Genomic DNA, 21,329 nt, shown 5'->3' with positions numbered 1-21,329 from the left:
AATAAAGGATGAGAGTATGCAGGAGGAAGAATTTAGGGGGGCAGGGTGGAAATGATAAGTTCAATTTTGAACACGCTGGGTTCAAGGTGAGCTGTGAGGCATGCAGGTGGGGTTATGTAATGAGCGGCTGGTTACACACCTCTAAACCTCCGCAAAGATTAGACATGATACTCTGCGCTGAGTGACTAAGGATGCCAAGCTTTAAATCACAGTGGGATTCATTGAACTCTGCTATAGAGTTACTTTGATGTGGTCATAAGCAGGTCCTAGGAGCAGTTGGAAGCCTGGCACAGCTAGCAGCTGGCTCCTGGCCCCAGGTGCTGGAGGCCAGCATGGGAGCAGCCCCACGTGGTGGGCAGCTTTGTCTGCCTCTGTGTCCTTTCTGCCTCCGTGTTAGCTGTCAAACGAATCTTCAAACTGATCTTTGATCAGGACTTTAACATCTGCTACTTTTATGCTGATGATTCTCAAATCTCTAGCTTTTCTCACATAAGCTCCTCTTTGGTATCTTCAGCTGTTGTCTGATACCATGGTGATGAATTTACACCATCACAGAGTAAATTGGTGCCTTTGCTGAATTCCCTACTTCTGAAATTGGAACCACTATTTTCTCAGGCATTCATTCTCAGAATCTCTGAGCCTTCATTCATTTAACAATATCTTTTTGAGTGTCTCCTCTAGTCTCTTCTCTCTCTACCCTCTAGCTTTTTCATCCTGTGGTGCTCAGCAATTTTCTAAAAACTTATGTGCTTGTACACTTTGGTACTTTAGCCCACACTTCTGTTTGTTATTCATTAAACCAGGATTTCTCAATCTTTTTTCATTATCACCCCCCTAAGGAGACTTTTTTTTTTCAAATTGTCTCCTCTACCCATGAAATTATCATACCACAGATATACTGTATATCTGTTTATGTACTATGGCCCTTTGGAGGGACACAAACCATTGTATTATATAATATTTTTTTACATTCCCTTTCAAACCAATTTTTGTCCCCTTGGCAAAATTGCCCACATTGAGAATACATGCTAGACCATGGCTTCTTAATGTTTTATGGGCCATAGAGTCCTTTGAGAATATGACAAAAGCTGTGGTTCCTACTGAAGAAAAATACATAGATACACATATATCCAATATTTTGTAAGCAAACATTCCAGAAGGTTTATAGATCCCAACCTAAGTATTCCTGCATAAGACTGAATCCCTTAAGAACCCTTAAAAGATCTCATTCTATTCATCTGTATATCCTGAGAGCATCAAAAGGTACCTGACCTATAAAATAATTGTAAAAATAATAACAGCGAATATTTATTGAACACTTACTATGTGCCAGGTACCGTAGTAAGTGTTTTACATGCATTATCTCAGTTAATCCTCCCAACAGTCCTCTGAAGTAGCTTCTGTTTTTACCCCATTTTAAGATGAGGAAACTGATGGTACTTGATGAACCAAGATCTGTCCTTCTGTATCCTCCTCATACTGACAATCTCATGCGCTTGGAGTAGGGCATGGGTAGAAGCAGGGATTGAGTACCAGTGGATGGCTGATGCTGAGGAGTGGCCAGTTTGATGGGTAAGTAGAAGGAAGCTACACCAGGAGGCAATATAAGGTTAAGAATCCTGGAAAGATCTAGAAAGACGCCAGAGACCTACATAGTGTATGATTCTACTTACATATAATATATGATTCCACTTATATTAAATTAGAAAAGGATTAATCTATAATGTTAGAAAAGCAGATCAGTAGTTGCCAGGGTTGAGGGTGTGATTGCAGAGAGGCCCAAAGGGACTTTTTGGGCTGATGGACATGTTCTTTACCCTGATTGAGGTTGTAGTTACATGGGCATATACATTTGTCCAAACTCATGTTGTTGTTAGGTACTGTCGAATCAGTTCCGACTCATAGTGACCCTGTGCAGAACAGAACAAAACACTGTCTGGTCCTGCACCATCCTTGTAATCATTGTTATGGTTGAGCCCATTATTGCAGCCACTGTGTTAATCCATCTTGTTGAGGGTCTTCCTTTTTTCACTGACTGTCTAATTTACCAGGCATGATGTCCTTCTCCAGGGACTGGTCCCTCCTGAAAACATCTCCAAAGTATGTTAGATGAAGTCTCACCATACTTGCTTCTAAAGAGCATTCTGTCTGGCTTTACTTCGTCCAAGACAGACTTGTTCGTTCTTCTGGCAGTCCATGGTACATTTAATATTTTTCACCAACACCATAATTCAAAAACATCAATTCTTCTTTGGTCTTCCTTATTCATTGTCCAGCTTTTGTATGCATATGAAGCAATTGAAAAACATCATGGCTTGGGTCAGGTGCACCTTAGTCCTTAAAGTGACATCTTTGCTTTTTAGCACTTTAAAGAGGTCTTTTGCAGCAGATTTGCCCAATGCAATATGTTGTTTGATTTCTTGACTGGTGCTTCCATGGGCGCTGATTGTGGATTCAAGTAAAATGAAATCTTTGACAATTTCAGTCTTTTCTCTGTTTATCATGATATTGGTTCTTGGTCCAGTTGTGAAGATTTTTGTTTTATGTTGAGGTATAATCCATACTGAAGGCTGTGGTCTTTGATCTTCCTCAGTAAGTGCTTCAAGTCTTCTTCACTTTCAGCAAGCAAGGTTGTGTCATCTCCATAACACAGGTCGCTAGTGAGTCTTTCTCCAAAGCTGATGCCCCATTCTTCTTCATATAGTCCAGCTTCTCAGGTTATTTGCTCAGCATACAGATTCAGTAAGTATGGTGAAAGGATACAACCTTGATACGTGCGTTTCCTGATTTTAAACCATGCAGTATCCTTTTGTTCTGTTCAAATGACTGCCTCTTGGTCTATGTACAGGTTCCTCATGAGCACAATTGAGTGTTCTGGCATTCCCATTCTTTGAAATGTTATCCACAATTTGTTATGATCCACACAGTCGAATGCCTTTGCACAGTCAGTAAAACATAGGTAAACATCTTTCTGGTATTCTCTGCTTTTGGCCCGGATCTGTCTGACATCAGCAATGATATTCCTGGTTCCACGTCCTCTTCTGAACCTGGCTTGAATTTCTTTCTGGCAGTTCCCTATCGATGTGTTGCTGCAATTGCTTTTGAATGATCTTCAGCAAAATTTTCCTTGTGTGTGGTTTAATGATATTGTTTGATAATTTTCACATTCTGTCGGATCACTTTTCTTTGGAATAGGCATAAGTATAGATACCTTCCAGTTGGTTGGCCAGGTAGCTGTCTTCCAAATTTCTTGGCGTAGACAAGTGAGCACTTCCAGCACTGTATCTGTTTGTTAAAACATCTCAATTGGTATTCCCTCAATTCCTGGAGCCTTGTTTTTCACCAGTGTCTTCAGTGTAGCTTGGACTAATTCCTTCAGTACCTTCAGTTCTCAATCATATGCTACCTTCTGAAATGGTTGAACATCGACCAGCTGTTTTTAGTGCAGTGACTCTGTGTAGTCCTTTCATCTTCTTTTGATGCTTCCTGTGTCATTCAATATTTTGCCCATGACTTAAAAAAACAAAAACAAAACAAACCCACTGCCACCGAGTCAATTCTGGCTCATAGCGACCCTATAGGATAGAGTAGAACTACCGCAGAGGGTTTCCAAGGAGCAGCTGGTGGATTTGAACTGCCAACCTGTTGATTAGCAGCCTGAGCTCTTAACCACTGCACCACCAGGGCTCCATTTCACCCATAGACTCCTTCAATATTGCAACTCAAGGCTTACATTTTTCTTCAGTTCTTTCAGTTTGAGAAATGCCAAGTGTTTTCTTCCCTTTTGGTTTTCTAGCTCCATGTCTTTGCATATTTCATTAAAATACTTTACTTTGTCTTCTTGAGCCACCCTTTGAAATCTGTTCAGCTCTTTTAGTTCATCAGTTCTTCTGTTCGCTTTAGCTACTCTACATTCAGGAACAAGTTTCAGAGTCTCTTCTGACATTGATTTTGGTCTTTTTTTTCTTTCCTGTCTTTTTAATGACCTCTTGGTTTCTTCATGTATGATATCCTTGATGTCAGTCCACAACTTGTCTGGTCATTAGTGTTGAATGCATCAAATCTGTTCTTGAAATGATCTCTAAATTCAACTTTCCAGAGGTAACCACTATTTTCTGTATTACTGTAGACCAGTTTGCCTTTTCTTGAGCCTCAGATAAATGGAATTCATACAGTATGTACTCTTTTGGTCTGATTTCTTTTGCTTAATATTTTGTTTGTGAGAACTTTTCATGTTGTTGTGTATAGTAGTAGTTCGGTCTTTTAAAAATTTGCTGTATAGTATTCCTTTAAATAAATATGCCACAATTTGTTTATCCAAGTTTATCCTTTCTCTAGCTGATAAACATTTGAGGTTTTTGACTATTATGAATAAAGCTGCTATGAAAATACTCGTACTTGCCTTTTTTGTGGGACATATGTGCTCAGTTTTCTTGAGTATCTACATGGGAGTAAATTTGCTGGGTCAGATCTGATTTTGCCTGTAAAAGATCACCCTGACTGCTGAGAATAATGGATCATAGGGGAGCAAGACTGGAAGTAGGGAAACCAGTTAAGAGGCTGTTGCAGTAGCTAAGGAGAGAGATGATGGTAGCTTAGACCAGGATGGCAGTGGTGGAGCTGATGATAAGTGGTAGATTCAAAATTCTTTGAAGTTAGGTCTGACAAGACTTGCTGATATAGGGATGAGAGAAAGAAATGATGACTCCATGGTTTTGGCCTGAACACCTTGGTGAAGAGACGAAGACCTGCATCAGAAGTTTGTTTTTAGATCTGTTAAGTTTGAGATGCGTATTAGGTACCCAAGTAGTGATGATGAATAGGAGACGGAAATCTCAAATTTGGGGCTGGCCTGGAGATAAAAATGTGGGAATCATCCACATATAGACAATATTGAAGTCATGGGTCTACCTGAGATGACCAAGGAGAAGAAGGGCCCAGGACTGTGCCCCTAGGAACTCCAACTTTAATGGACCCAGCAAAGGAGACTGTGAAGGAGTGGGTGGTGGACGCATGGAGCAGTGACACCTGGGGAAAACAATGAAGTCTTCCCTTAAAACTTAAAAAGAAATATATATATATAACGTTTCCCTCTGAGAGCATATCTATTTTAGTTGGTAATGGATCAGTGTAGAGAATGCAAAGTCACCTTAAAAAGAAGAAATGGCTCCCTGTCAGCAGGACTTGGCTGTAACCTAATTGAAAATATTAACATATTTAAGTAAAAAATGTGTTAACCTGAAGAGAGGTCAGCAATGAAAGCTTAGTAAAGGGAGAGTCCCTAAGGCCTATGTGGGCAGAACCGAGCTGTTCCAAATAGCATCCTGGAAAGAGTGCTTTAGCCAACCAATTTAGAGTAGTTCAGGAGCATTGGCAAGGCTGCCCATAGCACAGAGAGGGGGGTAGAGAATTGTAGCCAAGAAGAGAGCTTTCTGGTCTCATTGGCATGATTCCTTATTGGGGATGGCCAGATGCCATTAAAGATACAAATGCTCCTGTTCAGTTATATTGTGCATTTATATGTTCATATTATGGTTCTGATTTGGTTTCAGGGAGAGAATGTGCTGGACATGGAGACATGAGTTATAAATCTGAGTGACAGTTAAATTTCTCATGGTAAATGAATATTTTTGTATATGGCTTTGTATTTCAATAAATTTTGAACTTTGTTGGCACAAACAAGTATTTCTAAGATCTAGCTTTGGAGACTGCAAAGCACAGAGCCATACCTGTCAGTGGGAAATTCAACAATGAAAATGCTACCTGTGAGGCCTCCTGGGACACGGCCTGCCGGCCTTCTCCAGGTAACATCATCCTGGCATTCTGAAACCACCACACTTTGTAAAGCAGAATCACACCCTACTAGATCTCAAAGGGACCTGATGCAGCATCTAGTTTAATTTTCTATTCTGGATGAGGAAACTGAGGTCCAGAGAGGCAGAGAACTTGACCAAGAGCCCATAGCTTGTTAGGAGTGATAATCCAGGTCAGAAACCCAGGTCAATACTCTGTCTGAAATATTCCACCTGGAATGGGTGGACATATTCAGTATGTCCATCCATCCCCAAGTTGCCACCTACCCGCTGACCTGTGGAGTGAGGCTAGTCACCAAGTGTATGTCTTGTATCTCTGAGCCCATGTCACTGGTACAGGGGAAAGGAAAGAACTGAAATCAATCCACTCCTTCCTGCTCTAGAAGTGTGTGTATACCTGTGTGTGTCCATATGTATGGTTGTGTCTGTGTGTACACAAAAGAAAAGGGGGAAAGGATATAGGGGTGATCCCTTTTTGAGTCGTTGGAGCAAATGAATAAAAGGGGAGCTGTCCAGTCAGGCCTGTAAAACCCTCTCAGCTTCAATCTCACCTCTGCTACTACCAATTGAATGGAGGAGGATAAGGACTTCTTCACTGTAAATGAACGATCTGGACTGTTTCTTGAGGAAAGAGATGGCAGGGACCAAGGAGTCTCTGCCTCTGGCAGCTCAGGATAGAAATCATACCTTGTTATCCTTGCTTTCTCTAAATAGCCAAGTAAACTTAGAACCTGAGCACTCAGGATTTGGGAGAGGTTGTGGGAAAGGAGCGCTTGGCTGGGAGCAGTGGAGAAAGGATAGGGAGATGTTTTGAAGGCAGCGAAAGCCCCTGAAATATGTGGTTCCTGTCATACTGGGACTGAGGGGCTAAGGAAGAGGCTGCCCCATTTACCACCTTCCTTTCTGCCTTCCCACTTGTTTTCTTGGCAACACTATTTCTGCCTCTCCTTAGCTGCTTTCATCTTTTACTAGGAAGGGGCTGGGAAAGACTGTGTCATCTCAGCTGCCCCTGTGACAAACTCCCCTAGCCTCTTCATCATTTCTTCCCGGTGCCGGGAGTCCCTCCCCACTCTCTTTTCTTCCGCGCCCCCCCCCACCCCCCAACAATGGTCTCTCCCGAAGCTCAGTGGCGCGGAGGGGGGGAGGGGGAGGGGAGGAGGCGGGGCCGGAGTGGGGGGGGCAGGTCTGCATTGCCACTTCTCCTGGTACCCAGAGCAGTCGCCGCTGCCGCCTCAGCCCCGCTGCCGGGACCCCCGCCCTCTCCCGGGATTCCCTTACCCGGGGGACCCAGCCCAGGTGAGACCCTTCTGTCAGTTTCTCACCTCCACCCCGCCCCTGGCAGAAGCATCCTTCCTTGCGTTGCTTTGCAGCCATTTTATCCTCCGATGTTGCTTGTGGGGAGGGTGACCGACCCCGTTCTTGGGATGAGGAAGGTTGGTAGTGGTTTGGAGATGGAGATTTATTTTAGTTGCTGTGGAGATATATATAGACACATATATGTATATATACGCGTGTGCAATTTTTTGTATGTGAAGGAAGGGGGAGGAAGGGTGTTTTTCTCTACCTTCCCAAGTCCCCCACTACCCTGCTCAGGGTGGGGGTTGTTAGGTAGGATGGGGTTCCCTCCAACTCCAACCCCTTCCTCACCTTGGCGTCCCCCCCCCCACCCCCATGGATGATAAATGACCTTGGCTGGGGCCGGAGAATGGATGCTGCCTCAGTATGCTCCTTTGGACTTCGGGGGGGCAGTGAAGGAGGGGTAGGTGAAGGAGAGAGGAGAGGAATGACGAATGGTAATACTGTGTGGATAGAGATGGTAAACCACCAGAGTTGGGGGCATGGATGTCAGGGCCTCGAGGCAGTGGTTCAGGGATGGGGGAGGGGGTGTCGAGTGATGATGGGCACCTGTCCAGCAGCAGGACCAAGGGAGGGGGCGCTCAGAGAAGCGATTTAGTAAATTCTAGGGGCTTTTCTCTTATACCAGAGCAGAGGCGAGATTGGGGGAGGTCATTACAGATTCTGGTAGGAGAGATCTCTATGGCTGTGCGTGTAGAGGTCTCTCCCTGCGTCCCTGCCTCTTCATATTCTTCCGTGTGCATTCTCAGCTGACACCTTTTTTTTTTTCTCAGAACTGTGGATGCTCCCATTTCCCTAACCCTGGGGCAGGATGTGGGGACGTGGCGCAGCCTTGGCAGCCCTGGGGTGGGGGCCGAGGCTCCATCATCCAGCTCTAATATGGAGGGGCACTGTGCATCCTCTCCCCCATTCTGCCACAACTCTCTCCCCACCCTGAGGAGATTTTGATAAGTGACTACTTCTTAATGACCTTGTCACCTGGGCTAGGGTGGACTGGGGGTCAGGGAGGTTCCCAAAGTCAGGTTTCAATGGCGGGGAGGGGCTTCCGGACCCTCCTCTTATCCAGGACTAGGTGAGTGGACTTCAAAGGGAAGCTTTTGCTCAGGAGTTCCCCCGCCCCTCTCCATCCTCTGCAGAATCTCTCCTGGGCACATTTTTTTCCGGTCAGGTGAAGCCAGGCAGCCTTAAAGGGCCACGTTACCCTGAATTTTGTCCCTTTTAACCTCTACCTCTCCAAATCTTACCTCTCTCCCAGAGGCTTAGCCACCCTGTGCTGCTTTGGGGGCTAAAAATAGCACTACTTCCTCACCAGCTCATGGAATTTGTCTTCTTTCTCTCCCTCCTGACCTCTTGGGGTTGTTGGCCCTGGAGGAACTGACTGCTGAGCCATCATACCCTGCTGTGGCTCTGGAGGCCTCCTGTACCCTACATGTCCTCTCAGGGGTACACACATAGGGTATGGCTCCTGTTGGGTCCATCTGCCTCCCTTCAGGGTTTTGTTTGGGGAAGAATGGAAGTAGAAAGGAGAGGAAAGCAAATTGTGAGGCACTGAGGGGATTCCAGGAAACCCTGGTGGCTTAGTGAAGAGCCACGGCTGCTAATCAAGAGGCTGGCAGTTCGAATCCACCAGGTACTCCTTGGAAACCCTGTGGGGCAGTTTTACTACTAAGTCGGAATTGACTCGATGGCAGTGGGTTTGGTTTTTTGGTTTTGGAGGGGATTCCACAGTTCCCTCTGTTTCATGGGGGAAACCATGAAGAAAAGAAGGTGACATGGGAGTCACTGCTTCTGGTCACCATGGTCCATTGCCCACGTCTGCACTGAGGGGGCAAGGCTTTGCTTGTCAGTGCCTCTCTGAAGCATATAGTGCTACCTACTATCTGCTACCAGGGCTACTGTGTGTGTGTGTGTGTGTGTGTGTGTGTGTGCTTGTTTGTGTGTGTGAGAGAGAGACACACATTTAATGAAGGCCCAGGATGGGTAGGAGCAGAAGGAAGCAGGATATTTTTAGGGGAATGATCTCTGATCAGAATCTAGTCCTGCTTCCTCTGCCTCTATGAAGAAAGGGGGTTCTCCTATGCTCCACTCTGGAGAACGTGTGTTTTGGGGGGGAGGCCCACAGCCCCCTTCATTCCACACCAGCCTCCTACGCAATGCGGTATTTGTGGACTCCTTTTCCTTTGACTTCTGGAAGAGAAGCAGAAAGAATTAGGAGGGATTAAGAAGGGAGGCCCTGGAGGAATGGGGTGCGACTACAGACCTTAGACCTTTATATTGTAAACTTATGAGTTTGATCAGTCATTTCCATTCCCACCCCCACCAGTGAAAGGAGGTCCATGTTTGATGTCTTGAAAGAAGATGGCAGCAGTCAGTTATTACATTTTCCTCAGCTTTTGATCTCCCCTCTCCTCCATTCTACTCAGGTTCCAGGTCTCCCTTCTTTTGGGTCTTCCCTTGTTTTTCTGGAGGGAGATAATATGGGCCCTACTGCTGGAATTAATTTGAACACAGGCTGAGAGGTCTTGGGACTCTCTGTTTTGGAGTAATATTGGACAATAACATTCAAGTATGACCACTTGGTGTGCCTTGCTGCTTCCTGTTTCCGTCATATCTTTCAATCTAATAGAAAGAAATGAAGCTAATATTTATAGAATATCTACTGTGAGATCAAATCCTCACACCAACTCTGGGAAATAGGGTATTGACCCTTAGGGAGGTTAAGTAACCTGCCCAAGATCAGTTAGTAAGTGGCAGAGCTGGGATTTCAACTTAGATCATCTGTCATGTGCTTTGCACTGAACCTGGCTTTGTCCTTGCTAGTGTGTCTTTCTGCTGCTCACCCTAAAGAGGATCCAGAGATAGCTTTTGTTTGGGGGATTTGTGAGGGAGTATAGGTCATCTCGGAAACCCTGGCGGCTTAGTGGTTAAGTGCTATGGCTGCTCATCAAAGGATCAGCAGTTCGAATCCGCCGGGCGCTCCTTAGAAACTCTATGGGGCAGTTCTACTCTGTCCTGTAGGGTCGCTATGAGCCGGAATCGACTCGATGGCACTGGGTTTTAGTTTTGGATAGGTCATCTCACCGTATTACTATCACCATAAAGAGTAATAGCTAATATTTATTGATCATTTTTTATGTGCCAGGTACTATGATAAGGAACTTATCCACATTATCTCATTTAATCCTTACTTCCCCTTTTCAAATAAGAGGAAACTGAGGAGTGGATGGTCAGAAACTTGCTCATAGTCGCTCATCTAGTCAGCGCTAAAGCAGGAAGTCAAACTCAAATCTGCCTGGCTCTGGAAGTTGAGCTTTTGTTCACCAGGCTATGTTGACAGAAAACCCCTTCTTGTGGGGCCTATAATCATGAAACCTGATGGAAGGACTGTGGAAGTCCATCTTCAGATGCCATCCATGACTGAAGGCAACAGGTTGGAGGACTTGGTCCTCCTTCTACCCATTCACCCCAAGCTCCACCCCCAATAAGGAACTAGACTAGAGTAAGGAATCCTGGTTTCTTATATTTCCTGTTTTGTTTTTCGCAGGTTGGTAGTAAAGCAAGGGGTCTGAACTTGATGTGGGGCAGGGTGTCTGGGGAAGGGCTCTGGGTAGGTGACTCCTGAGCAGGTTCCATGGGCCTGGCCTCTATATTGACTTTCACTACTTTATGCTTCACAACTTCCTTTTTCTCCCTCTTATTTTTTTCTAGGTCTCTAGAAGCTCCTGGAGAAAAAGTGGGCAGCCCATCTTGAGTTATCCTGGCTCCTCAGCTTAGGCCCACCAACCTGGCTCCCCCTCCCCTTCCTTTCCCCCCTTACCCCTCTCTCTTCCCCATCCACCCAACTGAACTAGGTGTGGGCCAAGGCTCCTCTCCCTCCTTCTTTCTCCTCTTACACACCCACTGACCAAGTCCTATTTCCTTTTATTCTGTGCCCAAAGATACTTGAGCACACTTCCTCTAAATAGCTGTGGGGAAGGGTCCTTCTGACTCCACGAGTTCTTGAGCAAAAGGCTGAATAAGGAGCAAGGGTTGGGGGAGTCTGGTGGTATCCCCAAAGCCCCATCATGGAAGAGGGCTTCCGAGACCGGGCAGCTTTCATCCGTGGGGCAAAAGACATTGCCAAGGAAGTTAAGAAGCATGCAACCAAGAAGGTGGTGAAGGGCCTGGACAGAGTCCAGGACGAATATTCTCGTAGATCCTACTCCCGCTTTGAAGAGGATGATGATGACGATGACTACCCTGCTCCTGCTGATGGCTACTACCGTGGGGAAGTGACCCAGGATGAGGAGGAAGGTGGCGCATCCAGCGATGCCACTGAGGGCCATGATGAGGATGATGAGATCTACGAGGGGGAATATCAGGGCATCCCCCGGGCAGAGTCTGGGGGCAAAGGCGAGCGGATGGCAGATGGGGCACCCCTGGCTGGAGTGAGGGGGGGTGTGGGTGATGGGGAGGGTCCCCCTGGAGGCCGGGGGGAGGCACAGCTGCGGAAAGAGCGGGAAGAACTGGCTCAGCAGTATGAGGCCATCCTACGGGAGTGTGGCCATGGCCGCTTCCAGTGGACACTTTATTTCGTGCTTGGTCTGGCGCTGATGGCCGACGGTGTCGAGGTCTTCGTGGTGGGCTTCGTGCTGCCCAGTGCTGAGAAGGACATGTGCCTGTCTGACTCCAACAAGGGCATGCTGGGTGAGACACACTGTGGGGGACTCCAACCCTGTCCTGCCCCAAACTCTGGACACACCCTTGTTCCTGAGAACTGCCCCTGTCCTTACCACTGGGCTCCTTAGGACCCTGTTCCCAAGGTGTCGCCAGAGGGCTCAGGGTTCCCTCCAATGGTGTCCGCTCACATACACCTTCCTCTAAGGGTTGGGTCATAGTGAGGCTGTATGTGAAAGGGGTCTGGGGAGGGCAACTGGGCTGGGGCTTGGAATGATGGTTGGGTGGTGGTCTGCTTAGTTAGTTCCCCAGGAGGTGGCCATGGTGGGATGGACCACCACTTAATGTTTCTTCATAGCCTGCCTTCTTATTATCCTATTCCCTTTCCTTCACTGGGGGAACAAGAAGTCTGTATTTTCATACCCTGGGAGGGTCAGTTCGGGGTGGGGAAGAATCCTGGATTTTCAGCCAGAGAAACTGGATACACTTGCTCTCACTCCAGCCTTGGGAGTGTCCAAGGCCCAGGGAGTGGTCTCTGATGGCCATTTCTGATGGGCATCCTGAAGGAGGGAACTCTTAGGTTCACCGAGAAAGAATCTAGGCCTTGCTCTGCTGCCAAGTTGCTACGGAATCTTGGACAGGTCCCTTCTCCCTGGAGCTTGGCTTGGGCATGGATAAAATGCAGCATTCAGAGTAGATGATCAGATTCAACTCTGATTTTATGGAGGAATTAAGAAATGGGGGAGTTTGAGGACCAGAAGTACTGGGACCGGAAGGCATAAAGGATAGATTTTGTGGGGACCTTATTGACAGGTCCTGGGAGAAGTGAGGGGATTGGAGCCCTTTCTCTGAGGAACACAGAGTGACCTCCTGCTGCTTTGAGGGTATCAAGGAGGGGAGGATAGAGAGAACTTTGGGAGGGCCTGGGAATCTAGGCAGATTCACTCCTCAGTCTAGGTGAAATGGGGGTAGGGGTGTCCTGTGTGTGTGAGACAGAGACAGAGGTAAAGAAGAGGAGTTTGGGGTTGTGGGGTCCCCCTATATCTGTATTCCTATTTTTGAACCCCTGGCCTGCAGAGATGGCCTTCTGTCTTTGCTCATACCATCCAACCTCTCAATTACTCTCATTTCTGGACACTTAGCTTCTAAAAGTCTTTCAGACCCTTGATCCGTTCTGCTGCAGTTTTAGCTCAATGAATGCTCAGCAGGTGGGAGAAATGAGGTGTTCTGCTCATACCCCTTCTGCCTCTGCTTTCTTCTTTCCAGGCCTCATCGTCTACCTGGGCATGATGGTGGGAGCCTTCCTCTGGGGGGGTCTGGCTGACCGACTAGGTCGGAGACAGTGTCTACTCATCTCTCTCTCAGTCAACAGCGTCTTCGCATTTTTCTCATCTTTCGTCCAAGGTTATGGCACTTTCCTCTTCTGCCGCCTCCTTTCTGGTGTTGGGTGAGTGATCCTCTAGAGGGCAGGACTGTGTCTTGGTCACTGGTATCTCTAGGTGCACCAAATATACCTTAAATATATGTGAATTCAGCCCAGCTTCCTCCTGTCCAGAACCTGTTTACTCCCTGTCCTGAAGATTACTTCCTGAGTTCCTATCCCACCCTCTAGTCCTATTTCTTAGCTTACTTCCATGAAGGGGCCTAGTGGGTCTCAGCCTCACCCCTGGGCTGCTGTGGACCCTAAAGTTATTCCCCTCCCAGTCTACGTATTTCTTGCATTTGACAACAGACCTCCTTATTACCCACATCTGCCACAACTCTGAAGCCTTGACCTACCCCACCCCTACATTTCTTCAGTCACCTGCATACACTGCCACTCTGAATTGTCTCCAAGCTCTTTCTGGGCCTGCTCCTAGATTACTTGCCCTCGGACTCCTTTGCCATTCTTTTTTCTCTGGGAATTTTTTTCTCTCTTCTCTAATGATTTTCCTTCCCTTTCAACTCTGTAGCCATCTTCCAAGATTTAATGTTTGTTCCTTCCTTTTCCCTGAAACTTGCCTGCCTATTTCCTATGGTCCCAAGGATGGGTGCTTGATGATAGGTGGTGAGGGGAGAGAGGAGCTTGTAGGGCACTGTGTGAGAGTCTCTTTTAAAGGATCTGGAAGGTGGAAGTTGCTTGGGATCCAGAGCACTGGGGCGGGGGATCAGGAATATGGCACCTATCTAATGCTGAATTCTTACAATGCCCTCCAGGATTGGAGGGTCCATCCCCATTGTATTCTCCTATTTCTCGGAGTTTCTGGCGCAGGAGAAACGTGGGGAGCACTTGAGCTGGCTCTGCATGTTTTGGATGATTGGTGGAGTGTACGCAGCTGCTATGGCCTGGGCCATCATCCCCCACTATGGTGAGCAGCCCCCAGGGAATCCACCCCAGACTCTTTCCCTCCTCTCCTGTGGTGGGCTCTCTGCTGATGCCTATGACTCTGTCCCTGCCAGGGTGGAGTTTTCAGATGGGTTCTGCTTACCAGTTCCACAGCTGGAGGGTCTTTGTCCTCGTCTGCGCCTTTCCATCTGTGTTTGCCATTGGGGCTCTGACAACGCAGCCTGAGAGCCCCCGCTTCTTCCTGGAGGTGAATGTGGCTGGGGCTGGGCCAAGGGAGGGTGGGTAGCAGAGGTTCCTGTGTTCAAACACCCACTGAGGGTTTGATTTGATCTTGTGTGGCTGCCCTCCTTTCTTACACAGTCCCTACTCCGGGGGACTTTATTTTGCTTCCTTTGTCTTGGATTTTATCTGCAGAGGGGTTCTATGGGTAGAAAAACCAGGGAACCTGCTCAACCATGGTGGCTTAAGATTTTGCAGGCAGGGGCCCTGGCCCAGGTCGTGACTTTACAGCTCAAGAGAAATTCCCATCCCCTGCCCCTTCCCCCTCCAACTGTCTGTGTTCCAGCAGGGTTAGGATGCTGCCCCTTCCCCTCTGACTACATACTTGCCTATCATTTCCCTTGTCTTTGGTTTTTTCTCTCCATAGCACCAGAGGATCCCTAGGACCTGTGCTTGTATTTGTCCCCTGGACTCAACCCCACTCTTGCCCAAGTCTGATTGTATCTTGCTTTACCCCAGCTTGGGGGCTCTTTTGGAATGTTAGATGCATGTGCTTATAGGTCAGAGGTTGGTGGTGGGTTGGGTGGGGGCCTTTCATGTCTGATTCCAGAGGTCACGTTGGAAGGAGGGTATATCTGTAACCCTGGGTGAGGAAGGGGCTGACCTGGATATGGGGGTTGTGTTTGTGGCTGTAGAATGGGAAGCATGATGAGGCCTGGATGGTGCTGAAGCAAGTCCATGACACCAACATGCGAGCCAAGGGGCATCCTGAGCGAGTGTTCTCAGTAAGCCACAGCCCTCCCCACTCACACTTCCAGGCCCCTGCAGCCCTGTCCCCTCTCTAGATACTCCCCTTCTCCACCTTCATAGACATCTCAGACCACATTCTTCCTCAGTGAGACTTCTCCTGCCTTCCATTTTGCTACTTCCTGAAAACTGAGGGATCCGGGAGGGGTTGGGAAATACAGACTGTGTGACTGCTGGCTCATTCTCTTGACCCTAGGTAACCCACATTAAGACAATTCATCAGGAGGACGAGTTGATTGAGATCCAGTCAGACACAGGGACCTGGTACCAGCGCTGGGGAGTCCGAGCCTTGAGTCTTGGGGGGCAGGTAATGAGGAATTGGATGATGGAGAGAAAGTAGTGAGGAAGGTGAAGGGGATGGGAGAGTTGAAGAGGAGAGTGGGGTTTGAGCGTAGGGGAATAAAAAGGGGATCGGTGGGCATTAAAAAGAAGTACAGTCACAGTCTAACTTTGTTCTGTCCTGCCTAGGTTTGGGGGAATTTCCTGTCCTGTTTTGGTCCAGAATACCGACGCATCACCCTGATGATGATGGGTGTGTGGTTCACCATGTCATTCAGGTGAGGGGGTGGGTGGGATTGGTGATATGTGGGTTGGGAGAGAGGTGGAGAAAATGCAAATAAAGGGGAAGAATAACAAAAGGAGGTGCTGTCCATATCTCTGATCCTCTATCCTACCCCTCCATTCATTTATTCAACAAACTTGTATTATAGGCTGACCAGTATTAAGTGTCTGTTCCGTGCCAGGCACTGTGCTGGGGTGAAATAGATGTGGCCTCAGTCCTCAGAGAGTTTATATTTTGGTCAGGAAGCTAGGCAAAACTAGCTATAGAGAAGTGTGATAAACATCATGATGGAGGGAGTACAGAGTGCCATGGAGCACATAGTGGGCTTCCCGTTCCAGACTAGTGGTGGGCATCTAAGTCCTGAAAGATGAACGGGAGTTAGACAGGCCAAGGATAGAGTGGGGGAAGAGAGTTTCAGGCAGAGGGAAAAGCAAATTCCTGGGAGGTAAGCATGAGGATGGTGGGCGAGTAAGAAGAATCTCAAGTCCACCAGAACCACAGCAACTGGTGAAGGGAGAAGTGGTGAGAGATGAGGCTGGAGGAGCAAGGTCATGACTGAGCTGACTGCACCATTTCCCCCTCCCTCTGAACTGCCTGGTTGTAATCCCTGAACCCTATCTGATTCCATTGCCCTTGACTCTTTAGCTACTATGGCCTGACCGTCTGGTTTCCTGACATGATCCGCCACCTCCAGGCAGTAGACTATGCAGCCCGCACCAAAGTGTTTGCTGGGGAGCGTGTGGAACATGTGACTTTTAACTTCACACTGGAGAATCAGATCCACCGAGGGGGGCAGTACTTCAATGACAAGTATGAGGGGACCTTTAAACGCCACTCCTCCCATGTGTCTTCTATCCTTGTCTCTTTTACGAGTGTGGGGGTTTGAGACAAGGCTCTTTGGAAAAGATATCTGTGGTTTCGCCTCAGTGTCACAGTTTGCATTACTTCACTAAGGGAATGAGTGTCAGAGGAGGGTCTGAGGATGAGGGGGAAATATCTCTCACCATCCTGGCCTTACAGGTTCATTGGGCTGCGCCTGAAGTCAGTGTCCTTTGAGGATTCCTTATTTGAGGAGTGTTATTTCGAGGATGTCACATCCAGCAACACGTTTTTCCGGAATTGTACATTCATCAACACTGTGTTCTATAACACTGGTAAGATGAGATGGCTAGTGGGTGTCAGGTGGAAGGGTTGGGTGGGCCCTGAGGGATAGAAGGACCTTCTTCATTTACTAGCTCAGGGTTCTCAACCTGACATCTCTGGACCCCGGGGGGAAGGTGACATGGGGGCCTATTAGCTACCACCAATAATTCTGAAAATCTCATGGAAATTGAACATTTTCCTGTGATAATCAGAATATCTGACTTAAACATCAAGTTTTTTTGTCTTTGGCTGGAATTACAACAACTCTATGTGGTAATATTAATGCACTTTTGAAGAGGGCAAAAATTTTCAAAACAGGGTCCTTGGGAAAAGGAAAAACAATAAAAGAGATATTTGGTGAGGTAACAGTGATTCTCAAACTATATACACATAAAGTGCTATTTTTGTGAGTTAGACTGAGGTTTCCCACTTCTAAAGGGAGTCCTAGGTGAGCTTTTCCCACCTCACAGGAAAAAATAATGGATAGGACTTTTAAAATTATTTTTAATTTTTTTTCTCACAAATGTTTCCTAAGCCCATGGTACCTACCACTGCCAGTAGTCTGCTAGGGTAGACAAAAGGAATGAACTGGAAGCAAAGACTATTAATGGGAACACTTGGAAACAGCCAGTCTCACTGCTACATTTGCTACTGTAAATATTCCTAGTTCCCATGGTGATATTATTTGATGTTTTGCAATGGCTGTCCTGAATGATTTTGAGAGCTCTCACTGCTGCACCCCACAAAGGCCATGAGCAGTAGCCCCCTCCCTCTCACCTTTGCTATGACCACCTGCCTGTCTTGGCCTTCATCCCCAGACCTGTTTGAATACAAGTTTGTGAACAGCCGTTTGGTGAACAGCACATTCCTGCACAACAAGGAGGGCTGCCCGCTAGATGTAACAGGGACGGGTGAAGGGGCCTACATGGTGTACTTCGTCAGCTTCTTGGGGACGCTGGCTGTGCTTCCTGGGAATATCGTGTCTGCCCTACTCATGGACAAGATTGGCAGACTCCGCATGCTCGGTACGGGGGAGAGGCTGGGGGATCGGGGGACAGGACTGACTGGGGGCCTGAGAGTGGGGGAAGGCTGTCAGCAGGCTGTGGAAGAACTTGGCCGGAGAAGGTTCTCTCTCTCTTGTCTTCTGCTTAAGGTGTGGCTGTAGGATGGGGTGGGGCTTGGCATGGAAACTCCTCTGGGGGGGAGGCAGAATAGCAAGTGGTTAAGGGCACAGGCTTTGATGTCCTGGGTTTTGAATCTCAGCTCCACCACTTACCAGCCAACCTTGGGCAAGTTGCTGAACCTGTATGAGCCTCAGTTGTCTCATTCTCAAAATGGGGATGATAATGTTGTTGTTGTGTGCCATCGAGTCGATTCCGATTCATAGCAACCCTGTAGGACAGAGTAGAACTGCCCCACAGGGTTTCCAAGGAGCGGCTGGTGGATTCGAACTGCTGACCTTTAGGTTAGCAGTCTGAGCTCTTAACCACTGCACCACCAGGGCTCCCTTATAGGTTTGAGACATTAAATCAATGCATGTGAAATAGCAAGTTGCTTGGGCCATCGCTGGCATTGAATAAATGGCTGTTATGGATGTTACCAATAAAAATATAATTATAAGGGAGGCTGAGGATGAGTGAAAAGCTTTCCTTTTGGGTACTTTGGGAAAAAGGGAGTCTCATCCTGGGCTTCCCTCAAAGCTAGCTGATGGGACAAGGTGGGTGGTGGACAGGCTTCATTGTGGCCAGGCTCATGCTGCTCGCTCCTCTCCTGGCTCCAGCTGGCTCCAGCGTGATGTCCTGCGTCTCCTGCTTCTTCCTGTCTTTTGGGAACAGCGAGTCAGCCATGATTGCTCTGCTCTGCCTTTTTGGGGGTGTCAGCATTGCATCCTGGAACGCGCTGGACGTGTTGACTGTTGAACTCTACCCCTCGGACAAGAGGTAGTTGGAGTGTGGTGGGGCAGGGTAGTAAGTTTAGGGCCTAGAGGGCAGGGGAGGAGAGGTCAGGAAGGGGATCTGAATGGGAAAAGCATCCTTAGGGGGCAAGGGGATACACATTGCCACGGAGTTTCCTTTCTAAAAGCTGGTAGCTTTTGTATCCACTCCTTGAAGTCTTAACTATTGACCTCATTGTTTGGTCTCCTACCCCTCCCCCCCACCCACATTATCTGTATTCCCTGGTGTACTACTCACCTCTCTGGTCTCTCCATCTTTCCCTCTCCCTCTTGTACGCTGCTGCCACCTCGCCTTCCCTTCCCCGCCCACCCACCCTTCCTACCACAAACCCTCCCTTGCCTCTTTCTGTGTCTCTTTGGCTGTGACCCCCATCCTGGGCTGGGCCCCCCATGCTGTGCTGGGGAAATCCTGAGCAGGACCACAGCCTTCGGTTTCCTGAACGCCCTGTGCAAGCTGGCAGCTGTGCTGGGGATCAGCATCTTCACATCCTTTGTGGGAATCACCAAGGCTGCCCCCATCCTCTTTGCTTCGGCTGCTCTTGCCCTCGGCAGTTCTCTGGCGCTGAAGCTGCCCGAGACCCGGGGGCAGGTGCTGCAGTGAAAGGATCTCTGGGGCTTCGGGGGTGGCAGGCACACTGTGAGACCAACACCTCCTTCTTCCCCGTCCCTGACCTGCCATCCTGGCTCCCAGAGCCCTCACCACCCACTCCTCATCCCGTGTTTAGTGTCTTAGCTGTGTGTTTATGTGTGCGTGTGCATGTGTGTGACGCCCATGGGCAGGGACTACAGGGAAGGCTCCTTCATCCCAGTATTGGGATGCTCTACTCCTCACCCTTGACTTTGCACAAGAGAAGGCTTAGCCCAGCCCTTCTCTCCCAGTGTTAGTGAGGGGCCCTTGCTCTTCCCTGCTCCAGGGGCTCCAGAAAAGGCTTCCTGCCTTCTCCCTCATTTCCTCTGTCTAGGCCCTGGAGAAACCACGGGACATGTGGTCATGCTGGGAACTGGGGCTTAGGCATAATCATGGACCAAATGAACTTCTTAGAGTTGGAAGGGCCTTGGGTGCCCTCTCACTCCTCCCATTGGATGCTGGGGGAGTAGCAATAAACCTCAGCCCCCTGGCCTCCACTTCCCCAGCAATTTGGGCTACAAATATGAAGCCTAAATTTTATGATGTTAGCTTTCTGATTCTTATTTATATATTATGTTCTGAGGCAACTCAGCAGGACTGTGTGTGTGTGAATGCATGTATGCGTGTGTATGTGCCATGGGGAGGGGGTGTCACTATGCTGTCCTAAAATCTAAGCCAAGGGTACTTTCAGCGGACACACACACAACCCTGCCTCCCACAGTACCTCCCCTAATCTTGTTTCTGTGTTGGGCCTGGGAGGGACTGGATAAGCCTGTCTGGATAACAGTCCCACAGTCTAGGGAGACCTGAGGGCACGACAAGGTCCAACTCTTCCCCTCTGCTCAAGAAACACAGGCCTCTTCTGAAGTGAGAGGCTCTACCCACTTTAGCACAGGTGGGAACAGCACAGCTGCCCTCTCACCCCCCAACCTGTCCCCTCACAGTCCCGGGAGCAGGGGAGGAAAAGAAACCAGGCCTAAGGTCAAAGCAGCAGATCAAAAAGCACAAGGGGCTGGGGCAGGGGCAGGAAGCATGGGCCCTCTCGGCACCTCTAAAAGTGGGGAGAGGTTGGGCAGTAAGTGACGGACCCCTAATGCAGGGACCAGAAGCCTCAGTTTTCCCATCTCACCCTTCCATACAATAGCTCCTGTAGGTTAAGCTGCCCCAGTTCCACTGTACTCTGTGTGGCTGCTTTCTCTGGTGCCCTCCTCACCGTAGCTGTGATGTGTTGTAGTTTTTAGCTGTTTGTAAACTGTTAACAAAAAGTCAAAACAACAAAAAAAAGAAAATCCAAATTCACCCTCCTGATGCTGCGTCTGGTGCCCTGCCCTGTGGTTACTCTCCCCATTTTGTAACACTGAACCAGGTGGTGCCTGTTTAACTCTTTGGTGTCTGTGCTCAAAGGACTGCCTTCTCCAGTGCCCAGTGTACGAGTGTGTGCCCTCTTCCCTCCCCCTTCACTTGCTGGACGCAGCCCTCTCCCTTGCACCCCCTGGAGGGACCCATCCTTCTCCCTTGCTCTTCTGGGGAATCCTAAACCCAACTCTGTTGATGTCAAAAATGAAATGAAAAAATGATGAAAATAAAAAGGAAACAAAAGTCAAACAATGGCTGTGTCTGCTTCTTTGCCGCTCCACCCACATTCAACTCTTTTCTGCTCCCTGACAGTCCTGGGAGGGGAAGATAAACCTGTTGCCACAAAGTCGATTCTGACTCACAGCAACCCTATAGGACAGAGAACTGCCCCAAAGGGTTTCCAAGGAGTGGCTGGTGGATTTGAACTGCCGACCTTTTGGTTAGCAGCCACTAGAGCTCCAGGAGGGGAACACAGTGAGATGGAAAAATGACTCCTTCTCCAAACTGAA

The 21,329-nt window shown here is 48.2% G+C and overlaps 1 protein-coding gene across 1 annotated transcript; it reads left to right on the top strand.

The window, feature by feature from the left end:
- Positions 1-7,572: 7,572 nt before the first annotated feature.
- On the top strand, positions 7,573-21,236 carry SV2A (synaptic vesicle glycoprotein 2A). The gene is made up of 12 exons (XM_023547396.2): positions 7,573-11,855; positions 13,092-13,272; positions 14,022-14,173; positions 14,265-14,398; positions 15,066-15,155; positions 15,374-15,484; positions 15,646-15,734; positions 16,385-16,549; positions 16,760-16,893; positions 17,701-17,907; positions 18,663-18,822; positions 19,254-21,236. The coding sequence occupies exons 1-12, from the start codon at positions 11,234-11,236 to the stop codon at positions 19,435-19,437; spliced, it is 2,229 nt and encodes a 742-aa protein (XP_023403164.1). The 5' UTR covers positions 7,573-11,233; the 3' UTR covers positions 19,438-21,236.
- The last annotated feature ends 93 nt before the right edge of the window (positions 21,237-21,329 follow it).

The sequence above is a fragment of the Loxodonta africana genome, chromosome 3 (genome assembly GCF_030014295.1).
Source record: "Loxodonta africana isolate mLoxAfr1 chromosome 3, mLoxAfr1.hap2, whole genome shotgun sequence".
Classification (NCBI taxonomy): Eukaryota; Metazoa; Chordata; class Mammalia; order Proboscidea; family Elephantidae; genus Loxodonta; species Loxodonta africana.
Note: the sequence above shows the minus strand (reverse complement) of the source record. Positions and strands in the feature narration are given on the sequence as shown.

What these genes read in the sequence shown, in the direction of transcription:
- SV2A (XM_023547396.2), top strand. Translation starts at nt 11,234, where the DNA reads ATGGAAGAGGGCTTCCGAGACCGGGCAGCTTTCATCCGTGGGGCAAAA. An exon ending in CGCCTCCTTTCTGGTGTTGG is followed by an intron (nt 13,273 to 14,021) that starts GTGAGTGATCCT and finishes AATGCCCTCCAG; the next exon opens with GATTGGAGGGTCCATCCCCA. An exon ending in GGGCAGTACTTCAATGACAA is followed by an intron (nt 16,550 to 16,759) that starts GTATGAGGGGAC and finishes CTGGCCTTACAG; the next exon opens with GTTCATTGGGCTGCGCCTGA.